A 27,447-nucleotide genomic window follows, 5' to 3' on the forward strand; every position below is an offset into this window, starting at 1 on the left:
AATCCCCCTTCCCCTCTGAGTTTGTCTAGATGGGAAAGGGGGCAGCTGCTGGGCCGTGAAGCACAACAGCTGTTGCTCACTGCCTCTTACACTGGGCATAGCTAGAGATATCGCAGGCCTCTGGCAGGGCCCCAGCTGACACTCAGCCACCTGCCCCTCGTCCAGGAGAGAGGTACCAGGCCTGGAACCAGCCCCCGGCTGTGCACAGGCAGTTACCGCAGGAAACACTGGGCAGCACCAGTCCCTCACATTTATTTTTTAAATCAGCTTTCAGTAACAAAACCACCAAGTGGGGAGGTAGGTCCCTGTCCCCCAGTGTGATGCCCAGCACCTGCCCCATCCAGGCACGGCCCAGCGCCTTTTCCTCCCAGACCGTCTCGTGCCAGCTCAGACATCATAGTTGGGGTTCTTGCGCAGGATGACAAAACCCTCCAGGATGGGGGTGACTGGCAAATGCTCCTCTGTGGCCAGCTCCGCCCGCTCGCCATGTGCTAGCAACACTGGCGTTGTGTGTGTCTGGAAGCCAGTGATCGTCTTCGGTTTGCCCGCCTGGCCCACCACATCTACAGCCTGGAGGAGAAGCGAGAGGTTAGGGCTTGACAGACACTGGCATGAGCCACCACAGATTCCACGCTGACACAGCAGCTTCTGGGCTAGGGATGGAGGAGTGTAGCGGATTAACCAGTTAGCAAAAGCTTATAGGTTAATGCTCTAGACTCCACACCTTCCCCCCTTCCCCTTGCCAGTAAATTGTTTAGCAGGCTGGCCAGCAGCCCAGCTCAGTCCTGGCTTACAGTGGGGCCAAGGCCTACTCCCGCTGCGGCTCAGCATTTAAAGTGTATTAGAAGCTGGGTGGGCAGGCAACCCAGTTCCATTCCAGTTCGTGCCGGGGCCCCAGACCCGCCCTTAGACAGGGGCTGCTACCACCCCGCACTACTGCCTCTTTATCACAGGTAGCAGCACAAGGAGACAGGCAGACTGGCTCCCCTCGCGGACCAGGATCCGTCTGGCACTCTGCGCTGCTGCCTCTGATACAGAGGCATCATGCAGCAGGGTAGAGGGCTGCTCAGGAGTGGGGCCAGAGTGCACTGGCTGCCAGCCCCGCCCCAGGGGACTACAGAATAATCAACTAACCAATAAGAATTCAGAAGATTACTCAACTTTTCAATAAACAGATATTTAACATCCCTATTCTGGGCCAGATCCGGCCCATGACCCACCCAGAGGCTCGGGCAGCTTCCCTGCCTGTTCCGCCCCCCCCGCATGCAGCTCAAAGTGTCTGGCTGCAGGGCCCATGTGCTCTCTGCAGGCTGTGTGCCTCTTGGGGAAGGGAGGGTGGGCTTTGCATGCTGCCCCCACTCCCAGCACCAATCTCCCATTGGCCAGAAACAAGCCAATAGGAGCTGCCTGGGCTGTACTTGTGGTGCAGGCAGCACGCAGAGGCCCTCACACCCCCAAAAGGCACGCGGCACACAAAGAGCACATGGACCCCATAGCCAGCTGCTTTGAGCAGCGTGTGGGGTGCAGCAGGCCCACGGGATCCACTAGGCTGCTGGCCAGGATCCCCCTAAGGCAAGCACATCTGAACTCTCTGCCCTCCCCTACTGCATCAGGTCATAACCCAAACCCTCTGTACCTCCCCTCCTGGACCCCAATCCTGTGCCTCAGGTCACAGCCCCCTCCTTCAACCAAATTCTCTCCCAGACTCCACACCTTCTTGTGCACTCCAATCCCCTACCCCGACTTCCCTCCTACACGAAACCTCCATCCCAGATCTGCACCTCCTTCATGAATATCATGGAAGAGCACGGCCCTCGACCACTTATCAAAAGTTATTGCCCACCCTGCTCTAGCCAGACCCCCTACTGACAAAAGGCCTACCCTTTCTGTCCCCAACGGACCCCAGCCAGATCCCTGACGGACAAAGCCTCCTTACCTGCCCCACCCTGACCGACACTGGCAGAGGCCGCAGCTCCTCGTCAAAGGTCACCAGCATGCGCGGCTGCATGGCAGCCACAAGCCCGTACAGAACATAGTGGGATTTGCCCAGGATGACTGGGGGAGAAAGAAGGTAATTAGGGCCCCGGGTCTCAGCTCAAAGCAAGTTCTGGGTTATCCAGCTGTCACCACCCATGGCAATGCAGCCCAACAGACCACAGCAGACACCACCAGGATGGTGGGCTTGGCCCTGGCCATCCACCTTCCCAGGTAAAAGGCAGGCAGCCAGCCTGCTGCCCAAACCCCACATCAGAACAACGTCCCTCTAATCTTTTCCCTCCATGCGCAGAATAAATGTTGTGTTTGTGCACTGAGGCATGTGTGAATGTGCACCACCCACAGAAACACAAACCTACATGTGGGTGCTCTGCTAATCAGCTGGGCAACATCTGAATCTCTCTTGAGCAGCCACACAAGCATGCAGCCTACAAGGAACACTGCTGCCTGGAGCCAGCCTGTGAACCAGCTCCTGGCTCCCTCCTCTCCAGGAGGAGGCCCAGACGCACACAGGTACTCACTGTTGCGCACATCCAGGAAGGATACTAGGACAGTCAGCAGCCCGGCCACAGCCACCTGGCTCATCAGCTGGCGGTCGCTGTGGTAGGGACACAGGGTGAGTGTCCCCTTCCCCAAGTGGGTCAGGCCCTGTACAGCAAAGAGCACATGAGCAGAGATGCCCCTGGTCAGCATGGCCCAGGCAAGTCTCTCATTGAGGAGTCCAGCTGACCTCTGGGGCAGGGCGCAGCTGGAAGTGCTAAGAGTCCACCCAGCCACCCCAGAGAATAAAGGCCGGGCTCCGGTACTCACCTGGGCCAGCCGCACCATGAAGAGGTTGTTTGGGTCTTTGGCATGGTACTGGGCCAGCTGCCTCAGCATGGCGGCCAGCCGGGCGTTATTGGTGCCTGCAGACAGGAGAAATGGGGTGAGCAACAGGCACAAATCCTAGGCTGGGAACAGGGGGTGCTTGAAACAGCCAGCACAGGGCCCGGTCTCTCCCAGGGTGCTGGGCCGCTTGCAGCCCCCGCGGGCATCACCCACACGCTGCATCTGACAGCCTCGGGGCACAATGGCCCAGCCCCAGAGATTCCCCCCCCCCGCTCTGCCTCGTGCAACAGGCCCAGCTCCCCCCGTGCCCATGGGCCCTTCCAGCCTCACCCAGCAACTCAGAGGCTGCCAATGGCCCAGCTGGCATGAGGGCTCCTGCCAGACCAGAACAGGTGACCAGGCCGGGGCAGCCAGTTTCATGCAGCCACTGTAAGAGGGCACCGAAGCCTTCAGCACCTCCCCCAACGTGTTGGCACCCGGAGCCGAGACGCCAGCTGCTGCGCTGACAGGACGCCCTGGAATGCACCCACGATGGGGGGTGGGCGGTGGCCCAAGGAGCCAGCTCTGACCACCCTCCCACTCGCCGCCCTTACCGCTGCCCACCATGCCCATGGCAAAGATGGAGTTGTAGGAGACCTCGGGGTCGGCGTCGTGGGAGAACTTGCTGAGGGTGTCGAGGATGTTGAGGCGCGGGTTGGAGACGGAGATGAGCGCCAGGGCGAGGGGCACAGCGCGGCGCAGGGTGGGCTCCCCGTACCGCAGCTGCACAGAAAGGAGGGAGTCAGCCGCCGGGGCACTTCCCACGCTGCCTGGCCCCCCCCGTTGTCCTCACCCCTGAGCCAGGGACTCTCAGCCACTAACAGAGCTCCTGGACCGTCGGGACATGAGGACTGACAAGCAGCAGCCAGATCCAGGGAACCAAAGGAAGCAGGAACCTCCCCCTGCTGACCCAGCCTGCCAGGAGAGGGCGGAGAGTTAAGTGGTCGACTTGAGGGCAGCGCTGCTGCCTCTCGCCCCAGGCGTGTGCTCCCTGCACACTCCTGTGCCGGCTCTTGCTTATGTCTCCTTCCCAGCCTGCATCCAGCTCCATCGCCGGAGCCCTTTGCTTAGCTCCAGGCACCTCCCTTGGCCTGCCACGCAGCCCCCGAGGCAGAGGCCTCTGTCCCGCAGCGTCACTCACCAGGTGACCGAACGTGCGCAGAGCCATCTCAGCACCGATCTCCTCCCCCATGGCGATGAGGGCGATCCCCAGCACCGCCACACCCTGCAGGGGAGGAAAGATGGAGAACTGGCTAAGGGGCCCCGTCACCCCTCCCCTCAGGCCACGAGGCCAACCCAGAGTAGGATAGTGTCTCCCCCTCCCCAGGAGTCAAGATGGTTCTCTCAGAAACATCTTGCCCACACGAAGGGCTCCTCGTTGGGCCCAGGCAGCCCTTGTAACCAGCTGCTGGAACACCTCCCTTGGGGAGCAGGCAGCCGTGCTACACCGGCTCCATCGTGCACAGACCCCACTGGACTCCGCAGGCAAGCTCATCTCCTGTCCCAGCCATGGCAAGCAGCTCTGCGGCAGGCCCTTCCATCCATGGGGGAATCTCTTTTGGCCCTGGGGGATGGGGGGAAGGGGTCTCCCCACCAGCAAGCCCAAGCAAAGGAGATGAGTCTGGCCCTCCCCCCCTCACCTGATGGGCACCCATGTCAGCTGAGCTCTCCTTCTTCTCCTTGTCCTTCTTGTCCTTCTTCTCCTTGTCCTCCTCCTTCTCCTTGGAGTCAAAGTGCTCGCTGCAGATGTGGAGCAGCTGCTGCACCTTCAGCACGTTGCCCGAGCCTGGGGGCAGGAGGCACTATGGTGACTCTGGGCACTGGCCCGGCCCACCCCCCGCTAAGCTGGCCAGAGACTCACCTGCGTAAGCACAGATATCGACCAGCGTGTTGGCGAAGCTGCGGAAGGGCTCCGACACCACCTCCAGCGCCGCCAGGATAGCCTCGATGGCCTCCCCCTTCCCTGCCGAGGAGAGCACAGGGCAGCCCGTTAGAGCAGCGCGGCACCGGACCCCTGCTGATGCGCCCAGCTGGGGGGCTCAAACCAGCAACTCCCAAGCACCTCAGTGAGCGTCCCAAGCCAGCAGGATCCTCAGCAGCACCAGTGTTTCTCCAGCAGGGGGCGCTGAGTGCACCTGGGGCTTGGCTGGAATGGTTCAGAACACTCCAGATCCTGCAACCAACAGGACTCCCGTCCCACCCCTGCATCGAACAGCACATCCTCCCCTCCCCCCAGAGCACCCAGCTCTAACGGGCCCATCCCCCCACGCTCCTTCCACAACCCACTGTCAGGCCGTGGCAGCTGCAAAGGATTATGGGACACAACAGGCCACAGAGCAAAGTTTTAGTTCACGAACCTGCCTGTGGCAGTCCCTGATCGCCGCTGCCACCCCCTCAGGTCAGCCTGGGCTCCCAGCCCCTGCCCACCAGCGCTCTGAGCCGCTCGCGGGGCAGGGAGAGTGACGGTGCCACAAAGACCACTCCCTCTAGCCAGAGCCCCCAAGCCACGAAAGCCTCAGGGCCTGGAGCTGCTTTCACCCCTGCCACCGTGCGCCCCTCCGCAGAGCCCCGAGCCCAACCTTACCCAGGTGGTTCAGGCCCAGGCCGAGCGGCAGCCACCTGGCGTAGGTGTCCTTCAGCTCCGTCTCCGACTTCTCCATGATGGTCTGGAGGATGGTGGAGGTGACGTCCCCATTGCATGAGCCCACAGCTATCATGCCGCAGGCCAGGGCCGTCACGCCGGCCACCTGGCAGGGAAGGCAGAAGAGGTGAGCTCAGACAGCCCTGCCTGCGCCCCAGAGCCTTTGGAGGACACAGAGCAGCCGCTGCAGCGATGGGGCAGAGCACGTGAGAAAGGCCTGAGGCCTCGCCTTCAGACCCAGCCACCTCTGGAAAGCTGCCTGGGCATGTGCTGCTCCCATCGGGCTCTCCACAGACTGAGGAGAGACTATTGGGTCCCATTTTGCAGGACATCCTGAGACAGCAGCTCTGGGCCCGCTGCCCCAACCCGTCCTTCATCACCGCTAACCTCCGCCCATGCTGGGAAGCTGCTGAGAGGCGGGGCCAGGGCTCTGTCCAATTCCTGCCTCACCCAGATCAGCGTGCTGGCCTGGCCTCAGCTCTCACCTCCATGCTGGATTTGGAGTCTCCCATCACGGGTAGCAGCAGAGTCAAAACATCTTCCCGGTTGGAGCCCGCATAGGCCAGCCCTAGCCTGCAACACAACCCAAGGGAGCGTTAGCTGCAGGAGCCGCCCTGCCCAGGAGGCAGGGGCGGGGGCGGGGGCGGGGCAGGCCCTTACCCAAAGATGGCGCCGATCCTCATGGTGTTGCTGTTGTGGAGGACATAGTCGGAGAGCAGTGCGAGGGCAGGGTCGCACTCATTCCTCACCCCTGAGTTCACGATGCCGCAAGCCAGCAGGGCTCCCGACTGCAGGATAAAGGCACCATCAGCCAGGCTGGCATGGGGCTGCCTTGGGGACAGCTGGGACATGCGGCTCAGCGCCACACACAGCAGGAGGCGCCCAAAGTCTACATGCAGCTCACAGGAAAGGGGGCAGATTGCATTGGCCAAAACCAAGACTCCTGCAGCAACCGGTGCCGCTGGCCTGGGTTCCAGTGAGCAGCTGGGGCAGCTCCGGGGCCAGCCGCATGGCTGCAGCTGGGGCAGTCTGAGGCCTGTGCGGCCTCCTCCCCCGCAGTGTAGCAGCAGTTTAGGTTTGGGAAGAGGCTCTGGGTGGCATTTTTTTTGGGGGGGGGGGAGAGGCTCCCCAGAAGTGGCAACACGTCCCTTCCTCAGTTCCCAGCCAATGGGAGCTGTGCAGCCAGCACTTGGGGCAGAGGCAGTGTGCAGCTAGGAGCTGAGGGAGCAACAGGTCACCCTCATCTGGGAAGCTAGGCAATCTCACCAACCAACCCCCCCCTTCCCCGAGGGGGTCCCAGACATCCCCCTGCATGTCCTGTCCCCCCCGAGCACCTGTGGCACTCCTTCTCCCCCTCCCCAAGAGCATCTGTGGCACAAACTGCCCCAGGCTGTTCCCCCCTCCCCGATGTAGTCGGGGTATGTAGTACAAGTCATGGACACCTCATGGGCTGTCAGTTTTTATTTACTACCCATCACCTGCTTATGACTTTCACTAAAAATACCCATGACTAAATGTAGCCTTAGTCATAACCCACACAGAGGTGCAGCTCGTGGGAACTACAGGCCCCATCATGCCATGCTCCACGGGAGCGGACCAGCCCAGGTGCACTGCCTGGTGGGATTTGTAGTCTCCAAAGATCTTGCCTGTGTTAAGGGGACAGCAGGGGCCCCTAGTGAATCTCAATGAGCAACCTTCTGTCACCCCCATTCTCGTGCCAGTCAGGCCCCAGACCCAGGGAGCAGTTCTCAGGGGGTGTGAAGCATTCAGCTGGGAGGACTGAAGTTGGTCCGTATGTCCCTTGCAGGACTGGCCCATGCAGCTATGTCACCAGGTGTGCTGGCATCTGAGCCATGGCTCCCTGGCCAGAGAGGCTGCATCTGAGCCCAGGCCCAGAGCAGTGCCACCCACCTTAATGTAGTCCTCAGAGGAGTACAGGTACTTGTCGATCTGCGTGAGCCCCCCGTCCACGTCCCAGAGCAGGATCATCCCCAGCGAGGCAGCAGCGCTCAGCATGCCTGCACAAGCAGAAGTCCTCCTGTCAGCCTTGGAATCACGACCGGGCCCTACACCCCTGTGCGGGTGCTGGGGTTCCTCAATGGCTGCGTTCCCTTACTAGGAATGGGGAAGCCCTCAGAACACTTCCACTGGGGCAGTCAGCTCTTTGTCGCCTGGGTGTCCCACCGCTGCCTTTGGGAGCTGCCCCAGGGACACAGAGATCTGCAGCACATTCTCTGGGCTGAGACAGTGGGGCTGGATACTCCACAAGGACCAATTCCTCCACCACATGCTGCTGGAGCAGTTTCACCTTGATTCCGTGCACAGAGGGCATTGCAGAGGCCTCCATGCTGGGCCTGGAAAGCAAGGTCCAGGGGAGGCAGGCAGCAAAACAAGCTGCCTTCCTCTATAATCCAGACGCCAGGTCCCAGCCTGGCAAATCAGGGCCAGGTTGAATGCTGCACGCTAGGATATGTGGCCCCCATGGGCTGCAGAACACGCCCCAGTGCCACCAAGCTACATTCACGTTCACACCCCTGCGGGCTGCTCTCCCCATTTGGTCGGGGGCTGCCAATGTAAGCCAGCAGGATGTGTTATCTAACCCAGGGGCTGAGGGGCCAAATTTGGATTGGAACTTCCAGGCTCAGAGAACATAAGGAGCATCCCTTGGAAAAGCTGCTGGACGCTCCCAGCTACAAGCTGCCATTAGGGAAACTCCTGTAGGGCCCAGTCCCGGCTGCAGTGAGCACCCCACCGCCTTGTCCTCTGGGGAAGGGGCAGGCGGCTCCTCCCCCGCTCACCATGATCCTTGTTCTTATACAGCCACTTGTTGCCGTCATCCGTCAGCAGCTTGTCCTGCCCGAAGGCTGCGTTCACGAAACCGTTCACGAAGGACGAGGCCAAGTTCATCCGCGCAGAGTCCACCTGGGAGCCGCTGCCGCCGAACCCTGAGGGAGCAGAAACTGCGGGGTGAGCCGGGCAGAGCGTCGCCCGACCTCATTAGGCCCATTGAGCTCAGGGGCGTTTCCCCATGCCCAGCCCCCCAATTCAAGCACCCAATCCCAGAGGGTCTTTCACCAGGGCCATCCTTAGGCACACGCAGCTCCAAGGGCACCACTACATTTGAAGCACCATGCTGGTTCCCCAAATATAGTGGTGTCCTATGCTGCGTATGCCATGGGATGGGATGTTAAGCAGCCACAGGCAGCACTGGCTCCGAAGGCCTCATCCTCTGGCTGCCTCTGCCCCCCTGCCCTCCTCTCGCAGGCTCAGCACCGCAGCCCCACCCCCTGCAGCATCAGCACCAGGGCTCCAGCACCGCACACACACGCCTCCGCTCGCTTGGTGGTGGCAGGAGCACGGGTCGGAGGACTCGGGAGGAGCAGGGGCAGCTGCGCAGCTGGAGAGAAGCAGCGTTCTCCCTCTCTGGCTGGCAGCATGTGAGCCCACTGCTCCTGCAGCCCACGTTCGCACCACCGGCTGCCACCCGCACCTCCCACCTGCTGTCCTGCCACTACAGTGAGACTCCTTCCCTGCACTGCTCCGCTTCAGGAGAGCTGGCAACGGCCAGCCCCTACAAACCCCTCTAAGGAGCAGCTGCTCCCCTGTGGGGGATGGACAGGGAGCGCCAGTACGCAGAGGGCATAGGGCACCAGCACTGGTAGGGACAGCCCTGCCTTTCACCCTCCCCACCCTGCTAAGGTCCCACCAAGGAGCCCATCCCATTCAGCGCAAGCAAGGAAGAGCTTGAACCCACAGGGGGCGCTGCAGAGACAGCACGACCAGGGGCTGCAACTGCAGACGGGCCTGACCGGGCACGCGACGGGCCAGATGCCCGCGCCCTTGGACGAGGCCGCCCGTAGGCCAACACCGAGCCCGGCCCCAGCAGGAAGCGAAGGAGGAGACGCAGCTTTCGCTTACGGTTATTTTCCAGGTGGGTTTTGTAAATGTCGTCTGGCACTTTAGGCTCCATTATGTCCAGCTGCAAAGAGGGGAGAAGAAGAAGTCACCTCCCTTGCCAAACCAGCCCCCCTCACAGCCCCTCCGGAGGGACGCAGCTGTGCACAGCCTCAGTACACCCGGGCTCTGCCTGATGTTGCCAAGGGCATAGGAGGTGCCGGAGACCAGATGCACTGACAACACACACAGCCCCTGCCGAGTCAGTGGTCAGAGATGAGTGTCCCCTCAGCCCCACTGGAGCAGTGTCCCTGTGAGCTGGGCGCTTGTGCGACCGCTCAGGAGATTCCAGCACTGCCTAGCTGATTAGCAGAGCACCCACAGCTAGAAGGCCCAGTTTCAGAGCAGCCTGGCATCTGTACCAGCACCAGGGATATAAATCATCCTTAATGGGTGATGGTTACTGGTTCCGGTTCACCAATAGGGCTGGAGCAGCTCCCCGCCCACCCCAAGCAGGGGCCTTTTCCCACCGCCGGTTACACCCTGGCTCCTCGGGAGCAGGGCTTGGCCTCCCAAAAAGCTGGCTTCGCTGCAGGCTCTGCAGTATGAGGCTTATATACAAGCATTATACCGCAGAGCCCATATAACCCACCCACCTACTGTGGCTCACTGTCCCATGTAGTGGCACTTAGGCTGTAGAGCTCCCTTGTTCTTATCTCTCGCTGTACGCGGTCTAAGCTGAGAGCCAGCTAGCTTTATAGTGCAAGCTGTGGCGGCTCCTACACTAAGCTCCAGAGGTCCCAGGTTCAAATCCGCCTGGTGGCGTTTACACCGTGTAACCATGAGGATTTTTAGCAGTTACATTTTTAACCAACTTTTTTACATCCTTAGCCAGCACCCAGCACTGGGGACCTTGGGTACAATCCCGAGCCTCCCCACTCAGCCCAGTTTGCTAGAGACCGGGTCAGGCACCTCACCTCTCTGGCCAAGGCCAGGAAGTTGCTGTTGAGCTGGACATTGGACATGATCTCGGTGAGGTCCTCGTACTCCTCCACATCCTCGTTCAGCTCCAAGAAGACACCGTGGCGGCCCAGCATGAAGGCCATCTGCTTCTGGATGACCCTGTGCGGGCGAGGAAGGAAAGTCAATGCCAAGCAGTGAAAGCCTGGGCCCTTCCCCCCTGCAGCAGCACTCGCAGTCCAGCTCCTTTCTCCCCTCAGACACTTCATAAGAATGGCCAGACTGGGTCAGATCAAAGGGCCATCTAGCCTAGTGTCCTGTCTGTCCACAGTGGCCAATGCTAGATGCCCCAGAGGAAGGGAATACAACAGGTAATCCCTCTCCTGTCATCCATTTACACAGAAACAGAGGCTAGAGACACCATCCCTACCCATCTTGGCTAATAGCCATTGATGGACCTAACCTCCAAGAATCTATGTAGCTCTTTTTTTAACCCTGTTAAAGTCCTAGTTTTCACAACATCCTCTGGCAAGGAGTTCCACAGGTTGACTGCGCAGCATGAAGAAAAACTTCCTTTTGTTTGTTTTAAACCTGCCGCCTATTAATCTCATTTGTTGACCCTAAGTTCTTATATTATGGGAACAAGTAAATAACTTTTCCTTATTCACTTCTTCCACATGTCATGATTTTATAGACCTCATCATATTCCCCCTTATTCTCCTCTTTTCTAAGCTGAAAAGTCCCAGTCTTTTTAATCTCTCTTCATATGGGACTTGTTCCAAACCCCTAATCATATTTGTTGCCCTTTTCAAAACCTTTTCCAATGCCAATATCTTTTTTGAGATGAAGCGACCACATATGTATGCAGTATTCAAGATGTGGGCATAACATGGTTTTATATAGAGGCAATAAGATGTTCTCTGTCTTATTCTCTAAATAGAATATTACGAATAATTAAAGGGATACTTTTTTGACTGCCGTTGCACACTGAGTGGATGTTTTCAGAGAACTATCCACAATGACTCCAAGATCTCTCTCGAGTAGTTGTAGCTAAATTAGTCCCATCATATGTAAGTATAGTTGAGATTAAATTTAATGTTGATAAATGTAAAGTAATGTGCATTGGAGAAAATAATTTGCCATTTTGTTGCCCAATCACTTAGTTTGGTGAGATCTTTTTGAAGTTCTTCACAGTCTGCTTTGGTCTTAACTATCCTGAGCAGTTTAGTATCGTCTGCAAATTTTGCCACCTCACTGTTTACCCCTTTCTCTAGATCACTGATAAGGACAGACCCTTGGGGGACACCACTAGTTACCTCCCTCCATTCTGAAAACTGACCATTTATTCCTACCCTTTGTTTCCTGTCTTTTAACCAGTTATCAGTCCATAATGGGACGTTCACTCTTATCTCATGACAATTTATTTTACTTAAGAGCCTTTGGTGAAGGACCTTTGTCAAAGGCTTTCTGGAAATCTAAGTATACTGTATCTACTGGATCCCCCTTGTCCACATCATAGAATCATAGAACTGGAAGAGACCTCAGAAGGTCATCAAGTCCAGCCCCCTGCTCTAGGCAGGACAAATCCCAACTAAATCAACCCGGCCAGGGCTTTGTCAAGCCGAGTCTTAAACACCTCTAGGTGACTCCACTACTTCCCTAGGTAACCCATTCCAGTGCTTCACCACCCTCCTAGTGAAATAGTTTTTCCTAATATCCAACCTGGACCTCTCCCACCACAACTTGAGACCATTGCTCCTTGTTCTGCCATCTGTCACTACTGAGAACAGCCTTTCTCCATCCTCTTTGGAACCTCCCTTCAGGAAGTTGAAGGCTGCTATCAAATCCCCCCTCACTCTTCACTTCTACAGACTAAACAGACCCAAGTCCCTCAGCCTCTCCTCATAAGTCATATGCTCCAGCCCCCTAATCATTTTGGTTGCCCTCCGCTGGACCCTCTCCAATGCGTCCACATCCTTTTTGTAGTGGGGGGCCCAGAACTGGACACAATACTCCAGATGCGGCCTCACCAAAGCCGAATAAAGGGGATCTGCTAGCAATGCTCCTCTTAATGCAACCTAATATGCCATTAGCCTTCTTGGCTACAAGGGCACACTGTTGACTCATATCCAGCTTCTCATCCACTGTAACCCCCAGGTCCTTTTCTGCAGAACTATTACTTAACCGGTTGGTCCCCAGCTTGTAACTATGCTTGGGATTCTTCCGTCTCAAGTGCAGGACTCTACACTTGTCCTTGTTAAACCTCAACAGATTTCTTGTGGCCCAATCCTCCAATTTGTCTAAGTCATTCTGTACCCTATCTCTGCCCTTAAGCGTATCTACCTCTCCCCCCAGCTTAGTGTCATCCGCAAACTTGCTGAGGGTGCAATCCATCCCCTCATCCAGATCATTAATAAAGATATTGAACAAAACCGGTCCTAGAACCAAACCTTGGGGCACTCCGCTAGAAACCGACCGCCATCCTGACATCGAGCCATTGATCACTACCCGCTGGGCCCAGCCTTCTATCCATCTTTCTATCCATCTTACCATCCATTTATCCAATCCACTATCCCTTAACTTGCTGGCAAGAATATTGTGGGAGACCGTATCAAATATTGTGGGAGACCGTATCATGTTTGTTGACCCCCTCAAAAAAGTCTAGATTAGCAAGGCATGATTTCTCTTTATAGAAACCATGTTGACTTCCCCCAACAAATTATGTTCATCTATGTCTGTGACAGTTTTATACTTTACTACAGTTTCAACTAATTTGCCCGGTACTAACGTTAGACTTACCGGTCTGCAATTGCCAGGATCACCTCTAGAGCTATTTTTAAATATTGGCATCACATTAGCTATCTTCTAGTCATTAGGTACAGAAGTTGATTTAAAGGATAGGTTGCAAACCACCGTTAATTCTGCAATTTCCCATTTGAGTTCTTTCAGAACTCTTGGGTGAATGCCGTCTGGTTCCGGGGACTTGTTAAAAGTTTATCAATTTGTTCCAAAACCTCCTCTAATGACACCTTAATCTGGGACAATTCCTCAGATTTGTCACTAAAAAGAATGGCTCAGGTTTACAAAAAACCATATTTGTTAACATCCCTACTGCCTATGCCCCTCCCATACCCCTAATTCCCAACAGCAGTTTCCTGGATCACAAGCCACAGCCACAAGGAGACGTGATAGCACCACAGGCTGGCCCAAGCCCGGTCCCTACACTGTGGTAAGACCTTGCTCTAGAGATCAAAGGGGACTTCCCAGTTGCCTTCACGTCAAACCTAGAGACAGGGCTTGCATCAGGAACTCTTGTCTGATGCTTCCTGCCCACTCACACGTGTCAGGGACAAGGCTGCCACATCGGCCTGCAGGGAGGCTCCTATTTCTGGGGCATGCAGGGACAGCGGCTGCTCCCACCCAGACAAGCTGCTGAAGTGTAACCCCTCAAAACCAGCTCAGCACAAGCAGGAGCCAGGGCAGAGTACCGGAGAGAGGAAGGCGACACTGCTGGCAAGACCATCTCCATACCTGGGACGACGGTACAGCCAAACCCGCCAGGGCTGTAGCACAGGAACGTCGAGACCAAAAGCTGGTCTCTACTGCTTGAGCCACAGGAGCAGCTCCCTTAGGCAGTAGCTGTAGTAGAGTATTTATCTTATGCGGAGCAGCCACTAGAATGAGAACGTGAGCCTCGCTGGTCTAGCGCAGGCTGTGCTATTCAAGCTCATTTCATGCCCATCCTCAGCAGCCGGAGGGGAGCAAAAGAGTTTCAGCCCAACCCTGATAGGGGCAGAGCAAGGGACTCTCTTTAGAGACCAGTGCCCTGAATGAGTACAGCAAGGGCAAGCCGGCCCACCATAGCACAGCCAACAGAACAGCTCTCTCGGGCAGAGGGGAGGGGGCTGAGGCTGCCAACAAGGGACCAGTTACTGCCCGTTGCGATGATTGTTTAAATGACGTAGCATGACAGGTGGCTACGTGATGAACCAAGACCCCTGGCGCGTTCCACAGCACAAACTCTCCTCAGGTGGCAAGGACGCCCAGGTGCTGCCCGTCTGGCCTGGGCTAGGAGCGGGGACTAGGGATGTAAAATCCCAGTTAATCAGTTAACCGGTTAAACATTAGCAGGGCTCGACAAATAATGCAGTCTACTCGCCCGTGGCAAGTAGACTGCAACCCGGAAGAGCCGGGTTCGGGCGAGCAGGAATCTCCGCGGTTCGGCGAGCCCTGAACATTAGGTTTAAGCAATTAAGTGGGATCCTGCTCCCAGCATCCCCCTGGTGCGGGACAGCCATCTCCCGCCCACGAACGAGTGTCTGCTCCCAGGTACCATTTCACATCCCCAGTGGGGACCTGGAGACAGTAGGGTCTGTACCCCACAATGACGCCATAGCGGCTGATCTGCCTCAGCTCCCTCCCTGAGCCAGGCCCCAGGGCTGAACAGGGAATCTCCACGTACACGTCTTTGCAGGAAGTGAAGATGTCCTCTACCAGCTCCATGTCGTTTAGCATGAGTGCCAGGCGCAGGGCCTCCGGGTAGCGGCTGAACTTGCGGAAGATCCCCAGGGCACAGCGCAGGAGGGCTGAGTTCTCGGGCTCGGGGACGTAGCTCACGCAGCTTCGGGAAGGAGACACAGAAGAAGGTAAGTGCAGCTGCTATTGAGACCAAGACCAGACAGGTCTTGCTGCTCAGCCTGGGGCGAGGAGAGATCTGGGCCAGGGTGCAGAGCTTTGCATGCACCAGCCAGCCCCTCACAGCAGCTCGCTCAGACAGCTGCTCTTACATAGCTGGACCAAAGGCTCCCAGTGTTCCAGGAATCATGGTATGCCGCCATCTACCCTGCAGCCACCACCAGGACTTCTGCGCCACCTGGGGCGGTTTACAGCTTTCAGTAGGACAGAGAGCTCAAACTGAGAACCCCCAGCACAAGGCAGCCTGGCTCCTATGCCCTGCCCCATCCCAGAGCAGCTTGGCTCCCTCACCTGGTCAGGTACAGGCAGACTTTGGAGTAGGCATTGTCGTCAATGTATTTCTCCAGCATGTCCATCTGCTCAATCTCCATCAGCAGGTCACAGGCTTCATGCTCCGCATTGTGGGCCATGTTGTAGGGCACAATCTCCTTCACCAAGGTGAGCAGCGTTTCCCGCTGGGCCTTGTCAGCCTCATCCACCTCCTGCCACTCCTTTGCAACCTCGCCTGCCAGGTGTCTGGGGGCGCGAAGGGAAAGAGGCCATTGGAACACCGGCGCGGAGGACAAGAACCATTTCTCCAGGGCTGCAATCCCCACAGTGCTCAAGAGAAGCTACATGCCCACATCTGAACAGGGTCACAGCCTACATGGGGCTAACACCTGGGAAGGGGGACCATGGCCGAGTTACGCCTGTTGCTGGATAGACCAGAGTCCTCCAAGGAGAGAATGCTGATCAGACCAGACACACCAGTCAAGTCCAGCAGCCTCACTCACAAACACCCATGTCCGAACACCAAGCCCTGAGCCTCCCAAAGCAGCACCCACACAGTTCCCCTGTCAGCACCCACAAAAACAGAAGCAGACAGTCTTTGGGGCAGGCATCTGGCTGTGCAACTGTTCCACCTTCTCTGGGACACGAGGCCCCATAAACTCAGCACAGGTGCCACACACACAAATGCTGGTTCCTTTGCCCCAGAGACTGTCATTCAACTTGAGAAACTTCACGACACACAAGCCAGTGCAGACAACCAGCATCCTAAGGCAGAGCTCAATCACGCAGCTTGTTCAGGGAGGGGCCTAGCCAAACGGGCGTTACCTCAAAAACGTTTCCAATCCTAGTGGTTGAAAACAACTTTCTCCATGTGATCTGATGCAGTGCTCTCGACCGGAGCTTGCTTGCCCATGGCTCACAACTGCTGCTCAGTGCATTAGGAAGATAAGCTTGTAAACTTAATTCTTTGTTTCTCTGCTGTTTCCTTCCCCAGCCAGGAAACTGAGCAGAATCAGGTCAATTTCACTCTGTTTGGAGAATCTGATCCACAGAACCAGACAATCTTAGCAACTGCCTGGAAGATCCTAACCAGAGGGATGCTATAATGATATTTCGTGAAACACAGAGACCGTGTGTGTGTGGGAGGTGGCTCATGGTTAGGTCTTGCCTTCTTTATTGAAGGAGAAGGGAGTAAAAAGCACATTAATTACATTTGTAAATAGGCACTCCATTGAGAGGAGCTGCAAATACCAGTGAGGACGGAAAAAGGCTACAAACTGACCAAGCAAGACTGGAATCATGGACAAAAACAGCTTAAAAAAAAAAAAGGCTAATTTTGAGGTGTGTATGCACAGGCCAGACGGGCATAGGCCCTCTTTCTACAGCTCAGCTCTGGGCCAACGCCTCAAGTCCTAGAGCAGGAAGGGGCAGCCCCACTTTACACAGCCAAAGGAGAAGAGGCGGGAGGAGGGGGACAGGACAGATGACGCTGTCTGGGGCACTGGGCCTCAGGCTACCACACAGACACAGACGGGTTGGCAGGAGTTCAGAGAAAAGCCACAGACACAACCCAAGGGCTAGAGGTTATAAGTGTTAAAAGTGATGGATCTGCCTCGCCTGGCAAGGCAACAAGGCATGGTCCCAGTGTGGACGTGTCAGAGGGGTGTAAGCAGAAAGGAGGGATGTTAGTCATGGGGGTGCGGCTAGAAGGAAGGAGGTAAGAATGGGCACAGCCAAGTTTCTTCTTGCCAGCACGATCTCTCTACCTTGCTCAACACCATGGACTCAGACCAAGCGGACTGTGGAACAGTTTCCCAAGGAAACGGGGGACAAGCTCTGTCATAGAGGACATTAATCAGGAGCGGACCACTCGTTCCACACACAGCAGGCAGCAACGCAGGGGTGGGGATGGACTTGGTGACACTGAGCAAAGGTTTTTCCATCAGATTTCTGTGAATCCTATTCCCGGCCCCATTTCTCACCTGACATACTCATGTCCCCATGATGCCAGCTCTTCCTGGGACCCCACTAGCCGGTATTTCAGACACTCTCGCTCCCCACTCATGGTCATCGCCAGAACGGAAATTATATCAGCTGCAAAACGCTGCGGGAGAAAGTGCTGAGACAGTCACCCACATCAGCCACAGCGCCTCCCGAGCCCCAGAGAACTACGTAGCACCACACCCCTCCCTTCACCCTGTGGCACCCAGAGACTGCAGTAAGTAGGGACTTCCTCAATCTATAGCTCCCAGCATGCAGTTTGCTTCAAAACACTTCAGCCACATGACAAGCTGCACATGTGCTCTCATTTCAGGGCCAATAGTTCCACCGAGCAATTCACCCCACACACGTGGGGTTCAATCCGCCCTCATGCGCAGGGCTCAATCCCCCGATTGCCTTGCTGCTGTCCAGTGCTAGCGTCAGACTACACCGAAACAGTCTCCAGAGCTTTCCTCCACTGTCTCACACAGGGAGAGTCACTCTGCTACAATGTCATCCCCACCCGCCTAGCGATTCCAGCACTGCACCCCGCCGCCGAGAATCACCCACCTTGTTCTCTCCAGGAGCCATGTTCTCGTAGATCTCCTTCAGCTTGCCATAGTGAGGCCGTAGGAACTTGAGGGGCTTGGGAACGGAGGTCATAGAGGTGGTGGAAGAACGGATCTGCCTACGCAGCTCTTCCAGGGCAGGGCGATACAGGGATGTGTCCTTCTCCTGCAAGGATAAACTGCATCCATCAGGAAGTGGCAGCTGCCCACAGCACCTCAGCCTCGCCTGTTCCTTCCAAGCACAGCCAGCTAGCTCCCAAGACGAGCAGGCTCAGCAGTCAGACACCTGCTCAGCCAGCCAACTCATTTGGAAACGTTAAGTACTCTGGCTCCAACCGACGGGGGTGCCTCACTGCAGGAGTCAGCCAGGTGTGACTCGGCAAGGGGGCTTCTTAGCCACGTTTGGTGGACTGGCATCACGTTGGGTCAATCCACGCCTCAAACACTAACACACAGCGACAAAAGCCAGCTCCACAGGGCAGCCTGAAAGTCTCTGTGCTTCGTAATGCTGCACAAACGCCTAGGCAATACACCTGAGCTTTGCCCGTACACCTACGGCTGGCAAACTCTGGCTCTCAGGCTCTACCCGAACCGAGCAGTTAATAAAAGATGCAGATGGCTTGCACTGAACATGAGCTGGGCCTGGGAGGGCCAGGGACTGTTAAGAGCCCAGCAGTGTGTTTGGGAGGTGAAGGCCCTACTGAGGGAATTCTGTATGCAGGGGAGAAAATCTTAGCTAAGCAGTAGCCTGTGAAGCATGGGCTTTGCCATCTCCAATCCCAGCGGACAAAACCCAGAGACCAGCCACTAGGTGACCCTACTCCCAGGCCATCAGAGAGTTTGGGGGGGACCGCTGCACCCACTTCCCCCATTCAAAGAGGCAATTCTGTTACTCAGGGGATCCTGGTGCTGCCCCTTCAGACTGGGACCCAAAGGCAGGGGGAGTTGCCTGACGCATGAACGTGACATAAGGCAGATACAGGCTCACGGGAAGCAAAGGGAACTTACCCCCAAGCGCTCCACAAGCATCTCCAACTCATCCTGCAGCTGCTTGTCTTCCTCAGACTGCAACATAGGAGCAGAGAGGTCAGCATCAGCCCTAGAGGAAACCTTCCTGCCACCCCACAAAACCCCGGCAGCCAGCGGAGGCAAAGGGAAGAACTACCCACGTTCTGTGCCCAAGAGGCTCCCCAGCTGGCAGAACCAATGACTGCAGGGGCACCCCCTCCCCTTGTGCTTCTGACTGCAGCAAGGCACCTGGCTCATGGGGGGGCCCCCCCCAACCATCACAGTGAAACAGAGGCGGGCACTCCATGCCCAGGCACTGGCTTAGGGAGTTCCCTCCAGCCGTCATTCAGCCACAACAACTGAAAGAAGCACTCAGCTGTGCACAAAGGGAGCCGAGGGACTGCAGCTCTCACCCTTCCTTATCCCTCCCCCTCTGGGCTCCTGGGGGGCTTCCACCTGCTCAGCGTGGGGCCCAGTGCCCTTCAGGGAACCTGACAAATAACTAGCTCCAGGCTAGGAGCCCTGGCTCCCTATCCACAGACTAGGAAGGGGGCAACTCTGTGCCTTTAGAACAGAGGGGCCCTTGGCTGAGAAGGGTATTAGAATCAGCTCCCAGGCAGGTGTCTGGGGCCTCCACAGCGACCCCCCTCCCTAGAGAAGAGGGGAGACTGGCTTTGAACTCCGCCTGGCAGTGACTCAGTTTTGTAACCAGATTGGGGGCATCACATCTGCCTCAGTGAGGGACACAGACCCCCAGCCACACGCCTGGAGTAGGGATGTAACAGTGCAGTCGATTAACCGATAAGCAAACGCGTATCAGTTAATGCTGGAGACTACACGCATTTCCCCTCCCCCACCAGTACATTTTTTTAGCAAGCTAACCAGTAGCCCAGTTCAGTCCCGCTTGCCAGGTCCAGGACCTACCCCCACTACAGCTCCGCATGTAAAATGTATTAGGAGCCAGGTGGGCACGAAGCCCGGCTCAGTTCTGGCTCATGCCAGATCCGGGAGCTCAGACTTCCCCAAGACCTGGGCTGCTGCCACCCCATACTGCTGCCTCTGTATCAGAGGGAGCAGCACAGGGCGACAGGCAGCTGGTCTGGGAGCGGAGCTGGTTTTTAACTGGCTCCCCTTTGTGGACCAGCTGGTACCTCACGCTGCTGCCTCTGATACATAGGTAGCAGCATGGAGTGACAGGGGGCTCCTCGAGAGTGGGGCCAGAGCGCACTGGCTGTTGGCCTTATCAGTTACTCAACTAGTCTATAGTTCCCGGGGATTAGAATTCATGAGGTGAATCGACTATTCAATTAACTAATATTTAACATCCTTAGCCTGGAGCCCACGAGTGGTACAGGTGGCTCATGGGGTTTGTGGGTATTGGTGTCCAGGCAGCCCTGGCAGCCTGGGGGGCAAGTATCAGAGGCAGGGGGTGTTGGCAGGGGGCAAGTATTTGGGATAACACTGGCCAGAGGAAGGGGATGTCCAGTATAGGCAGCCTGAGGGGCAGGTGAGTACCGGCGACCTGGAAAAGGGGAGTACTAGTGGCCAGGGAAAAGAGAGTATTCAGGCCATGGGGTTATTGCTGGGGTACGGGTATTAGCAGGGGGGCAGATATCCGGGGCAGGCAGGTATCAGTAGCCAAAGGTAGGGGACTATCTCGGAAAAGGTTGCATCAGTGGGCAGGGATATGGGGGCAGATGGGCACCAGCAGCCAGGGAAAGAAGGACATTGATGGGGACCAGCAGCCAGGGGAAGGGAAGTTATCCGGGGGCAGGTCATATCAGTGGCCATGGGGTACCGCAGTGGGTATCGGCGGAGGGCAAGTACCGACAGCCAGAAGAAGAAAGGTTACCTGAGGTTAGGTAGGTACCGCTAGGGGGTGTTGTCAGCCCGGGGGGCGGGCAGGGGTCAGATATCAGGGGAGGGGTATAGGGGGTACCCCAGTGGGCACAGGCAGCCCAGGGGCACCAGTGGGAGGGGATACTGGAGGTACGGGGGTACTGGCAGGCAGGGGGTACCAGGAGAACCAGCGGGCAGGGGGTACCAGGGGTACTGAGGGTACCAGCAGGCAGGTGGTACCGGGGAGGGGATACGGGCATACCGGCAGGCAGGGGGTACCGGGGGTATTGCGAGAACCGGTGGGCAGGGGGTACTGAGGGTATGGGCATGCAGGGGGTACCAGGGGTACCGGCGGGCAGTGGGTACCAGGGAGGGGACATGGGGGTACCGGGGATACCGGCAGGCAGGGGTTGCTAGTGGTACCACAAGAACTGGTGGGCAGAGGGTACCAGCAGGCAAGGAGTACCGGGGGTACTGTGGGTACCGGCGGGCAGGGAGTACTGGGGATACCGGCACACGGGGGGTACCAAGGAAGGGATACGGGGGTACCAGGGATACCAGCGGGCAGGGGGTAGGGGCAGTACCGGTGTATGGGGGTACCGGCGGGTACCAGGGGGTGGAGGGGGCAGTACGGGGGGTTAGGGAGGGCCAGGGTTAGGGGGGGTACTGGGGGTAGGCGGTACGGGGGTACCGAGGGGGGTACCAGGGGTAGGCAGTACGGGGGTACCGGGCGGTATGGGGTACTGGGGGGGTACCGGGGGTAGGCGGTATGGGGGTACCGGGCGGTACGGGGGTACTGGGGGGGGGTACCGGGGGTAGGCGGTACGGGGGTACCGGGCGGTACGGGGGTACCGGGGGTAGGCGGTACGGGGGTACCGGGGGGGTGCCGGGGGTAGGCGGTACGGGGGTACCGGGCGGTACGGGGGTACCGGGGGGGTGCCGGGGGTAGGCGGTACGGGGGTACCGGGGGCCCAGCGGGGGCCGGAGCCGGCCGGGCCCGGCGTGACTCAGCTCGGGGCCCGGCCCGTGCGCAGGCGCGTGCCGCTCTCACCAGCTCCTGCTCCTTGTCCGCCGCCGGGTCCTTCCGGTCCTTCGACCACAGCCCCGACATCTTCTCGTCCCCGCCCCCCGCCGGGGTCCCCGCCTGCGACCGGCTCTGGCCCCCGCCGCCGCCGTCCTCCATCGCGCTGCTCCTCACCGCACTGCGCAGGCGCAACGGGCCCGCTCCGAAAGGGACCAATCACAGGCAGACACTCCGTACCACGTGCTCTCGTGTGGCGGAGGGGCGGGGAAAGCGGCAGGGGCGGGGCTAGAGGCGGGGGCGGGACCAGTGGCGAAGGCGGAGTTTGACGGGTTCGAATGTGGAAGGGGGACCCGGCCGCCCCGTGCCTGCCTGACAGCACGTGGGGCTGGGGGCACGTGGGGCCTGGCCCGTCCATCTGTCTGTGTATCCAACCATCCATCCAGCCATCCGTCTGTCCAACCCGCTGCACCAGCACCACCCATCCATCCGTCTGTCCATCCCGCTGCACCAGCACCACCCATCCATCCGTCTGTCCATCCTGCTGCACCAGCACCACCCATCCATCCGTCTGTCCAACCCGCTGCACCAGCACCACCCATCCATCTGTCTGTCCAACCCGCTGCACCAGCACCACCCATCCATCCATCTGTCCATCCTGCTGCACCAGCACCACCCATCCATCCGTCTGTCCAACCCGCTGCACCAACACCACCTATCCATCTGTCTGTCCATCCTGCTGCACCAGCACCACCCATCCATCCGTCTGTCCAACCCGCTGCACCAGCACCACCCATCCATCTGTCTGTCCATCCTGCTGCACCAGCACCACCCATCCATCCGTCTGTCCAACCCGCTGCACCAGCACCACCCATCCATCTGTCTGTCCAACCCGCTGCACCAGCACCACCCATCCATCCATCTGTCCATCCTGCTGCACCAGCACCACCCATCCATCCGTCTGTCCATCCTGCTGCACCAGCACCACCCATCCATCCGTCTGTCCAACCCGCTGCACCAACACCACCTATCCATCTGTCTGTCCATCCTGCTGCACCAGCACCACCCATCCATCCGTCTGTCCAACCCGCTGCACCAGCACCACCCATCCATCTGTCTGTCCAATCCGCTGCACCAGCACCACCCATCCATCCGTCTGTCCAACCCGCTGCACCAGCACCACCCATCCATCCGTCTGTCCATCCCGCTGCACCAGCACCACCCATCCATCCGTCTGTCCATCCTGCTGCACCAGCACCACCCATCCATCCGTCTGTCCATCCTGCTGCACCAGCACCACCCATCCATCCGTCTGTCCAACCCGCTGCACCAGCACCACCCATCCATCTGTCTGTCCAACCCGCTGCACCAGCACCACCCATCCATCCATCTGTCCATCCTGCTGCACCAGCACCACCCATCCATCCGTCTGTCCAACCCGCTGCACCAACACCACCTATCCATCTGTCTGTCCATCCTGCTGCACCAGCACCACCCATCCATCCGTCTGTCCAACCCGCTGCACCAGCACCACCCATCCATCTGTCTGTCCATCCTGCTGCACCAGCACCACCCATCCATCCGTCTGTCCAACCCGCTGCACCAGCACCACCCATCCATCTGTCTGTCCAACCCGCTGCACCAGCACCACCCATCCATCCATCTGTCCATCCTGCTGCACCAGCACCACCCATCCATCCGTCTGTCCATCCTGCTGCACCAGCACCACCCATCCATCCGTCTGTCCAACCCGCTGCACCAACACCACCTATCCATCTGTCTGTCCATCCTGCTGCACCAGCACCACCCATCCATCCGTCTGTCCAACCCGCTGCACCAGCACCACCCATCCATCTGTCTGTCCAATCCGCTGCACCAGCACCACCCATCCATCTGTCTGTCCATCCTGCTGCACTAGCACCACCCATCCATCTGTCTGTCCAACCTGCTGCACCAGCACCACCCATCCGTCCGTCTGTCCAAACCGCTGCACCAGCACCACCCATCCATCCGTCTGTCCAACCCGCTGCACCAGCACCACCCATCCATCTGTCTGTCCATCCTGCTGCACCAGCACCACCCATCCATCCGTCTGTCCAACCCGCTGCACCAGCACCACCCATCCATCCGTCTGTACAAACCCGCTGCACCAGCACCACCCATCCATCCGTCTGTCCAACCCGCTGCACCAGCACCACCCATCCATCTGTCTGTCCAACCTGCTGCACCAGCACCACCCATCCATCTGTCTGTCCAACCCGCTGCACCAGCACCACCCATCCATCTGTCTGTCTGTCTGTCCAACTATCGATCCACCTGCACAACCTGCTGCAATAGTACCACCCATCCATCAGTCAGTCTGTCCAACCATCCATTCTTCCACCTACCCAGCCCACTGCAATAGCTCTGCCTGTCCATCTGTCTGCCTGTCTATTGGCCCGTGTCTTTGCTGGCCCCTACCCCCTCTCCAATTCCTCCCATCCAATCCCCCATGCTCCTCACCCCTTTAAATTCCCTCCCCCTCGGATCCTTGCCGCTGATCCAATTCACTCTGCTCCCCACCCCCTGACCACACCGCCTGGACCATTGGGGCTGGCAGCATTGTTGTTCATTCACAATCATGCCTTTCCTTGGGTGTGTCACACAGAGGAGAGCGGTTAGCTAGCAGCAATTACTAAACCTTAGGAGGGGTGCAAATTACGACCCATGGGCCTCATCCAGCCCATTGGACACTTCAGTCTGGACCCCGAGCTCCTGCCATGGAGCAAGGTTGGAACAGCCATGCTGGGAGAAGCCAGCCCAATTTCTGGGCAGCACAGTGAGCAGGGACAACTAGCCCCCGATCCCTCCCCTTTTACAACCTCTGTGTGCATGGAAGAGAGAATATGTGTGCGGCAGGAGGGCAGTCACTCACAAGCATAGAGTGAAGGCATGCAAAAGTAAGGCGTGATTGTGAATGAATGACAATGCTGCCAGCCCTGAAGCAGACAGTGTGGTCAGGGGGTGAAGAGAAGGGGGAGTTGGATCAGGGCCAGGGATCCCCAGGGGAGTTTTCAAGGGGTGCGGAGCAGGGGGGATTGGATGGGGGCTGGAGTCCCAGTGAAGGGGAGCAGGGAGGAGTTGAATAGGAAGTAGGGCCAGGCCACACCTGGCTGTTTGGGGAGGCACAGTCTCCCCCAGCCTTCTCTGCCCAGCCCTCCATGCAATTTCCAAACCCAAAGTGGCCGTTGGGCCCCAAAAAAATTGCCCATCCCTACCCTGGACAGTGGGATCCTCAGGGTAACTGTTTGCTAATGGGGCTTGTTCATGTCCCAGAGCAGCTCATTAATCTCCACATCTACTAATTAAGGTAACCAAGAGAACTAACTCTCTCCTTATGGCCCAGTCATCAGTCTCTCCCCAAAAGCTGCACCCTACCCATGCACACAGCTCTCTTACCCCTAGCTCATTTCCATCAGCGCAAGAGGGTGCAAATGCTGCTAACTCAGAACCGTGGCACTTGATGCCCATTCACTGGTGTAAATCACTGCACAAGGTGCAAGAACCTTACTCTTTGTACGTGTCTTTCCTCTCAGACTTCCTCAGGCCCCTTACAGCTTCCACATAAGCTCCACATACACGTCCATTCCCTTCCCCCTTGCATTGTCCCTCACTCCCAATCACGCCTTACCTTCACATGCTCACACTCCATGCCTGTGAATGACTGTCCTCCTGCCATACACATATTCTCTCTCCCATGTACACGGAGGTTGTAATCCGGCCCAGTGTAGCTGCTGGATGTAGCCGTGCAAGGTAAAAAGTGCTGAGTAAGGTGGGGCCCTCAGGGGACCCGATCCAGCATTCATAGAATCATAGAATCATAGGGCTGGAAGAGACCTCAGGAGTCATCAACTCCAGCCCCCTGACCAAGGCAGGACCAATCCCAACTAAATCAACCCGGCCAGGGCTTTGCCAAGCCGAGACTTAAACACCTCTAGGGATGGAGATTCCACCACCTCCCCAGGGAACCCGTCCTAGTGCTTCCCCACCCTCCTAGGGAAATAGTTTTTCCTAATATACAACCTAGACCTCCCCCCTGTAACTTGAGACCATTGATCCTTGTTCTGCCATCTGTCACTACTGAGAACAGCCTCTCTCCATCCTCTTTGGAACCTCCCTTCAGGAAGTGGAAGGCTGCTATCAAATCCCCCCTCACTCTTCTCTTCTGCAGACTAAGCAAACCCAAATCCCTCAGTCTCTCCTCATAGGTCATGTGCTCCAGCCCCATCATCATTTTGGTCGCCCTCTGCTGGACTCTCTCCAATGTGTCCACATCCTTTCTATAGTGGGGAGCCCAGAACTGTTCACAATACTCCAGATGTGGCCTCACCTGAGCTGAATAAAGGGGAATAATCACTTCTCTGGATCTGCTGGCAATGCTCCTCCTAATGCCCCCTAATATGCCATTAGCTACAAGGGCACACTGTTGACTCATATCCAGCTTCTCATCCCTGTAATCCCCAGGTCCTTTTCTGCAGAACTGCTACTTAGCCATTCAGTCCCCAGCTTGTAACTATGCTTGGGATTCTTCCATCCCAAGTGGAGGACTCTACACTTGTCCTTGTTGAACCTCATCAGATTTCTTTTGGCCCAATCCTCTAATCTGTCCAGGTCACTCTGGACCCTATCCCTGCCCTCGAGTGTATCTACCTCTCCCCCTAGCTTAGTGTCATCTGCAAACCTGCTGAGGGTGCAATCCATCCCCTCATCCAGGTCATTAATAAAGATATTGAACAAAACCAGTCCAAGAACAGATCCTTGGGGCATTCCGCTAGAAACCGACCACCAACCTGACATCAAGCTGTTGATCACTACCCTTTGGGCCCGACAGTCTAGCCAGCTTTCTATCCATTTTACAGTCCATGTATCCAATCCATACTCCCTTAACTTGCTGGTAAGAATATTGTGGGAGACCGTATCAAAAGCTTTGCTAAAGTCAAGGTATATCACATCCAATGACATTCCTGTATCCACAGAGCCAGTTACCTCATCATAGAAGCTAATCAGATTGGTCAGGTACAACTTGCCCTTCGTGACTCCATGTTGACTATTCCTGATCACCTTCCCCTCTTCCAAGTGCTTCAAAATGGATTCCTTGAGGATCCCCTCCATGATTTTTCTGGGGACTGAGGTAAGACTGACTGATCTGTAGTTCCCTGGATTGCCCTTCTTCCCTTTTTTAAAGATGGGCACAAAATTTGCCTTTTTCCAATCATCCAATCATCATCTCTCCCTATCTCCAAGAGTTTTCAAAGATAATGTCCAAACGCTCCGCAATGACATTTGCCAACTCCCTCAGTACCCTCGGATGCATTAAATCCGGGCCCATGGATTTGTGTATGTCTAGCTTTTCTAAATAGTTCCTAACTTGTTCTTTCCCCACCAAGGGCTGTCCACCTCTGTGACGTAGTGGGGGTACCTGGCTGGTTTCTATGCTGCTGGCTCTGGGGTAACCCCCACTGGCTGCCGTGGGTACCACGACCCAGCAAAACAGGATGAGTCACTATGCAAACGAGTATGGCCAGACACCCCCCATGGAGAGGAACAAAGGAAGGTGGAATGCTGCCCTGGCTGAGGGGCAGGGCTGGAAGAGGGTGAGTTAGTTGGTGTCTGGGAGCATGGAGGAGACAGCCTAGGGAAGGGGCTGGAGTTTAGGGGCCCAGTCTCCC

At 57.2% G+C, this 27,447-nt stretch overlaps 1 protein-coding gene across 1 annotated transcript; it reads right to left on the reverse strand.

The window, feature by feature from the left end:
- Positions 1-236: 236 nt before the first annotated feature.
- PSMD2 (proteasome 26S subunit ubiquitin receptor, non-ATPase 2) lies at positions 237-21,930 on the reverse strand. Its single transcript, XM_075938103.1, has 21 exons — positions 21,770-21,930; positions 18,880-18,936; positions 17,873-18,037; positions 17,305-17,426; positions 15,344-15,568; positions 14,820-14,978; positions 10,375-10,519; positions 9,422-9,482; positions 8,302-8,448; positions 7,415-7,521; positions 6,164-6,291; positions 5,989-6,076; positions 5,447-5,609; positions 4,724-4,825; positions 4,503-4,648; positions 4,004-4,087; positions 3,417-3,585; positions 2,806-2,900; positions 2,517-2,643; positions 1,937-2,055; positions 237-570 (listed from the first exon to the last, which is right to left on the reverse strand). Exons 1-21 carry the CDS (start codon positions 21,899-21,901, stop codon positions 388-390), a joined length of 2,724 nt encoding a protein of 907 aa, XP_075794218.1. The 5' UTR covers positions 21,902-21,930; the 3' UTR covers positions 237-387.
- Between the last annotated feature and the right edge of the window lie 5,517 nt (positions 21,931-27,447).

The sequence above is a fragment of the Pelodiscus sinensis genome, chromosome 10, assembly GCF_049634645.1.
Source record: "Pelodiscus sinensis isolate JC-2024 chromosome 10, ASM4963464v1, whole genome shotgun sequence".
Lineage (NCBI taxonomy): Eukaryota > Metazoa > Chordata > Testudines > Trionychidae > Pelodiscus > Pelodiscus sinensis.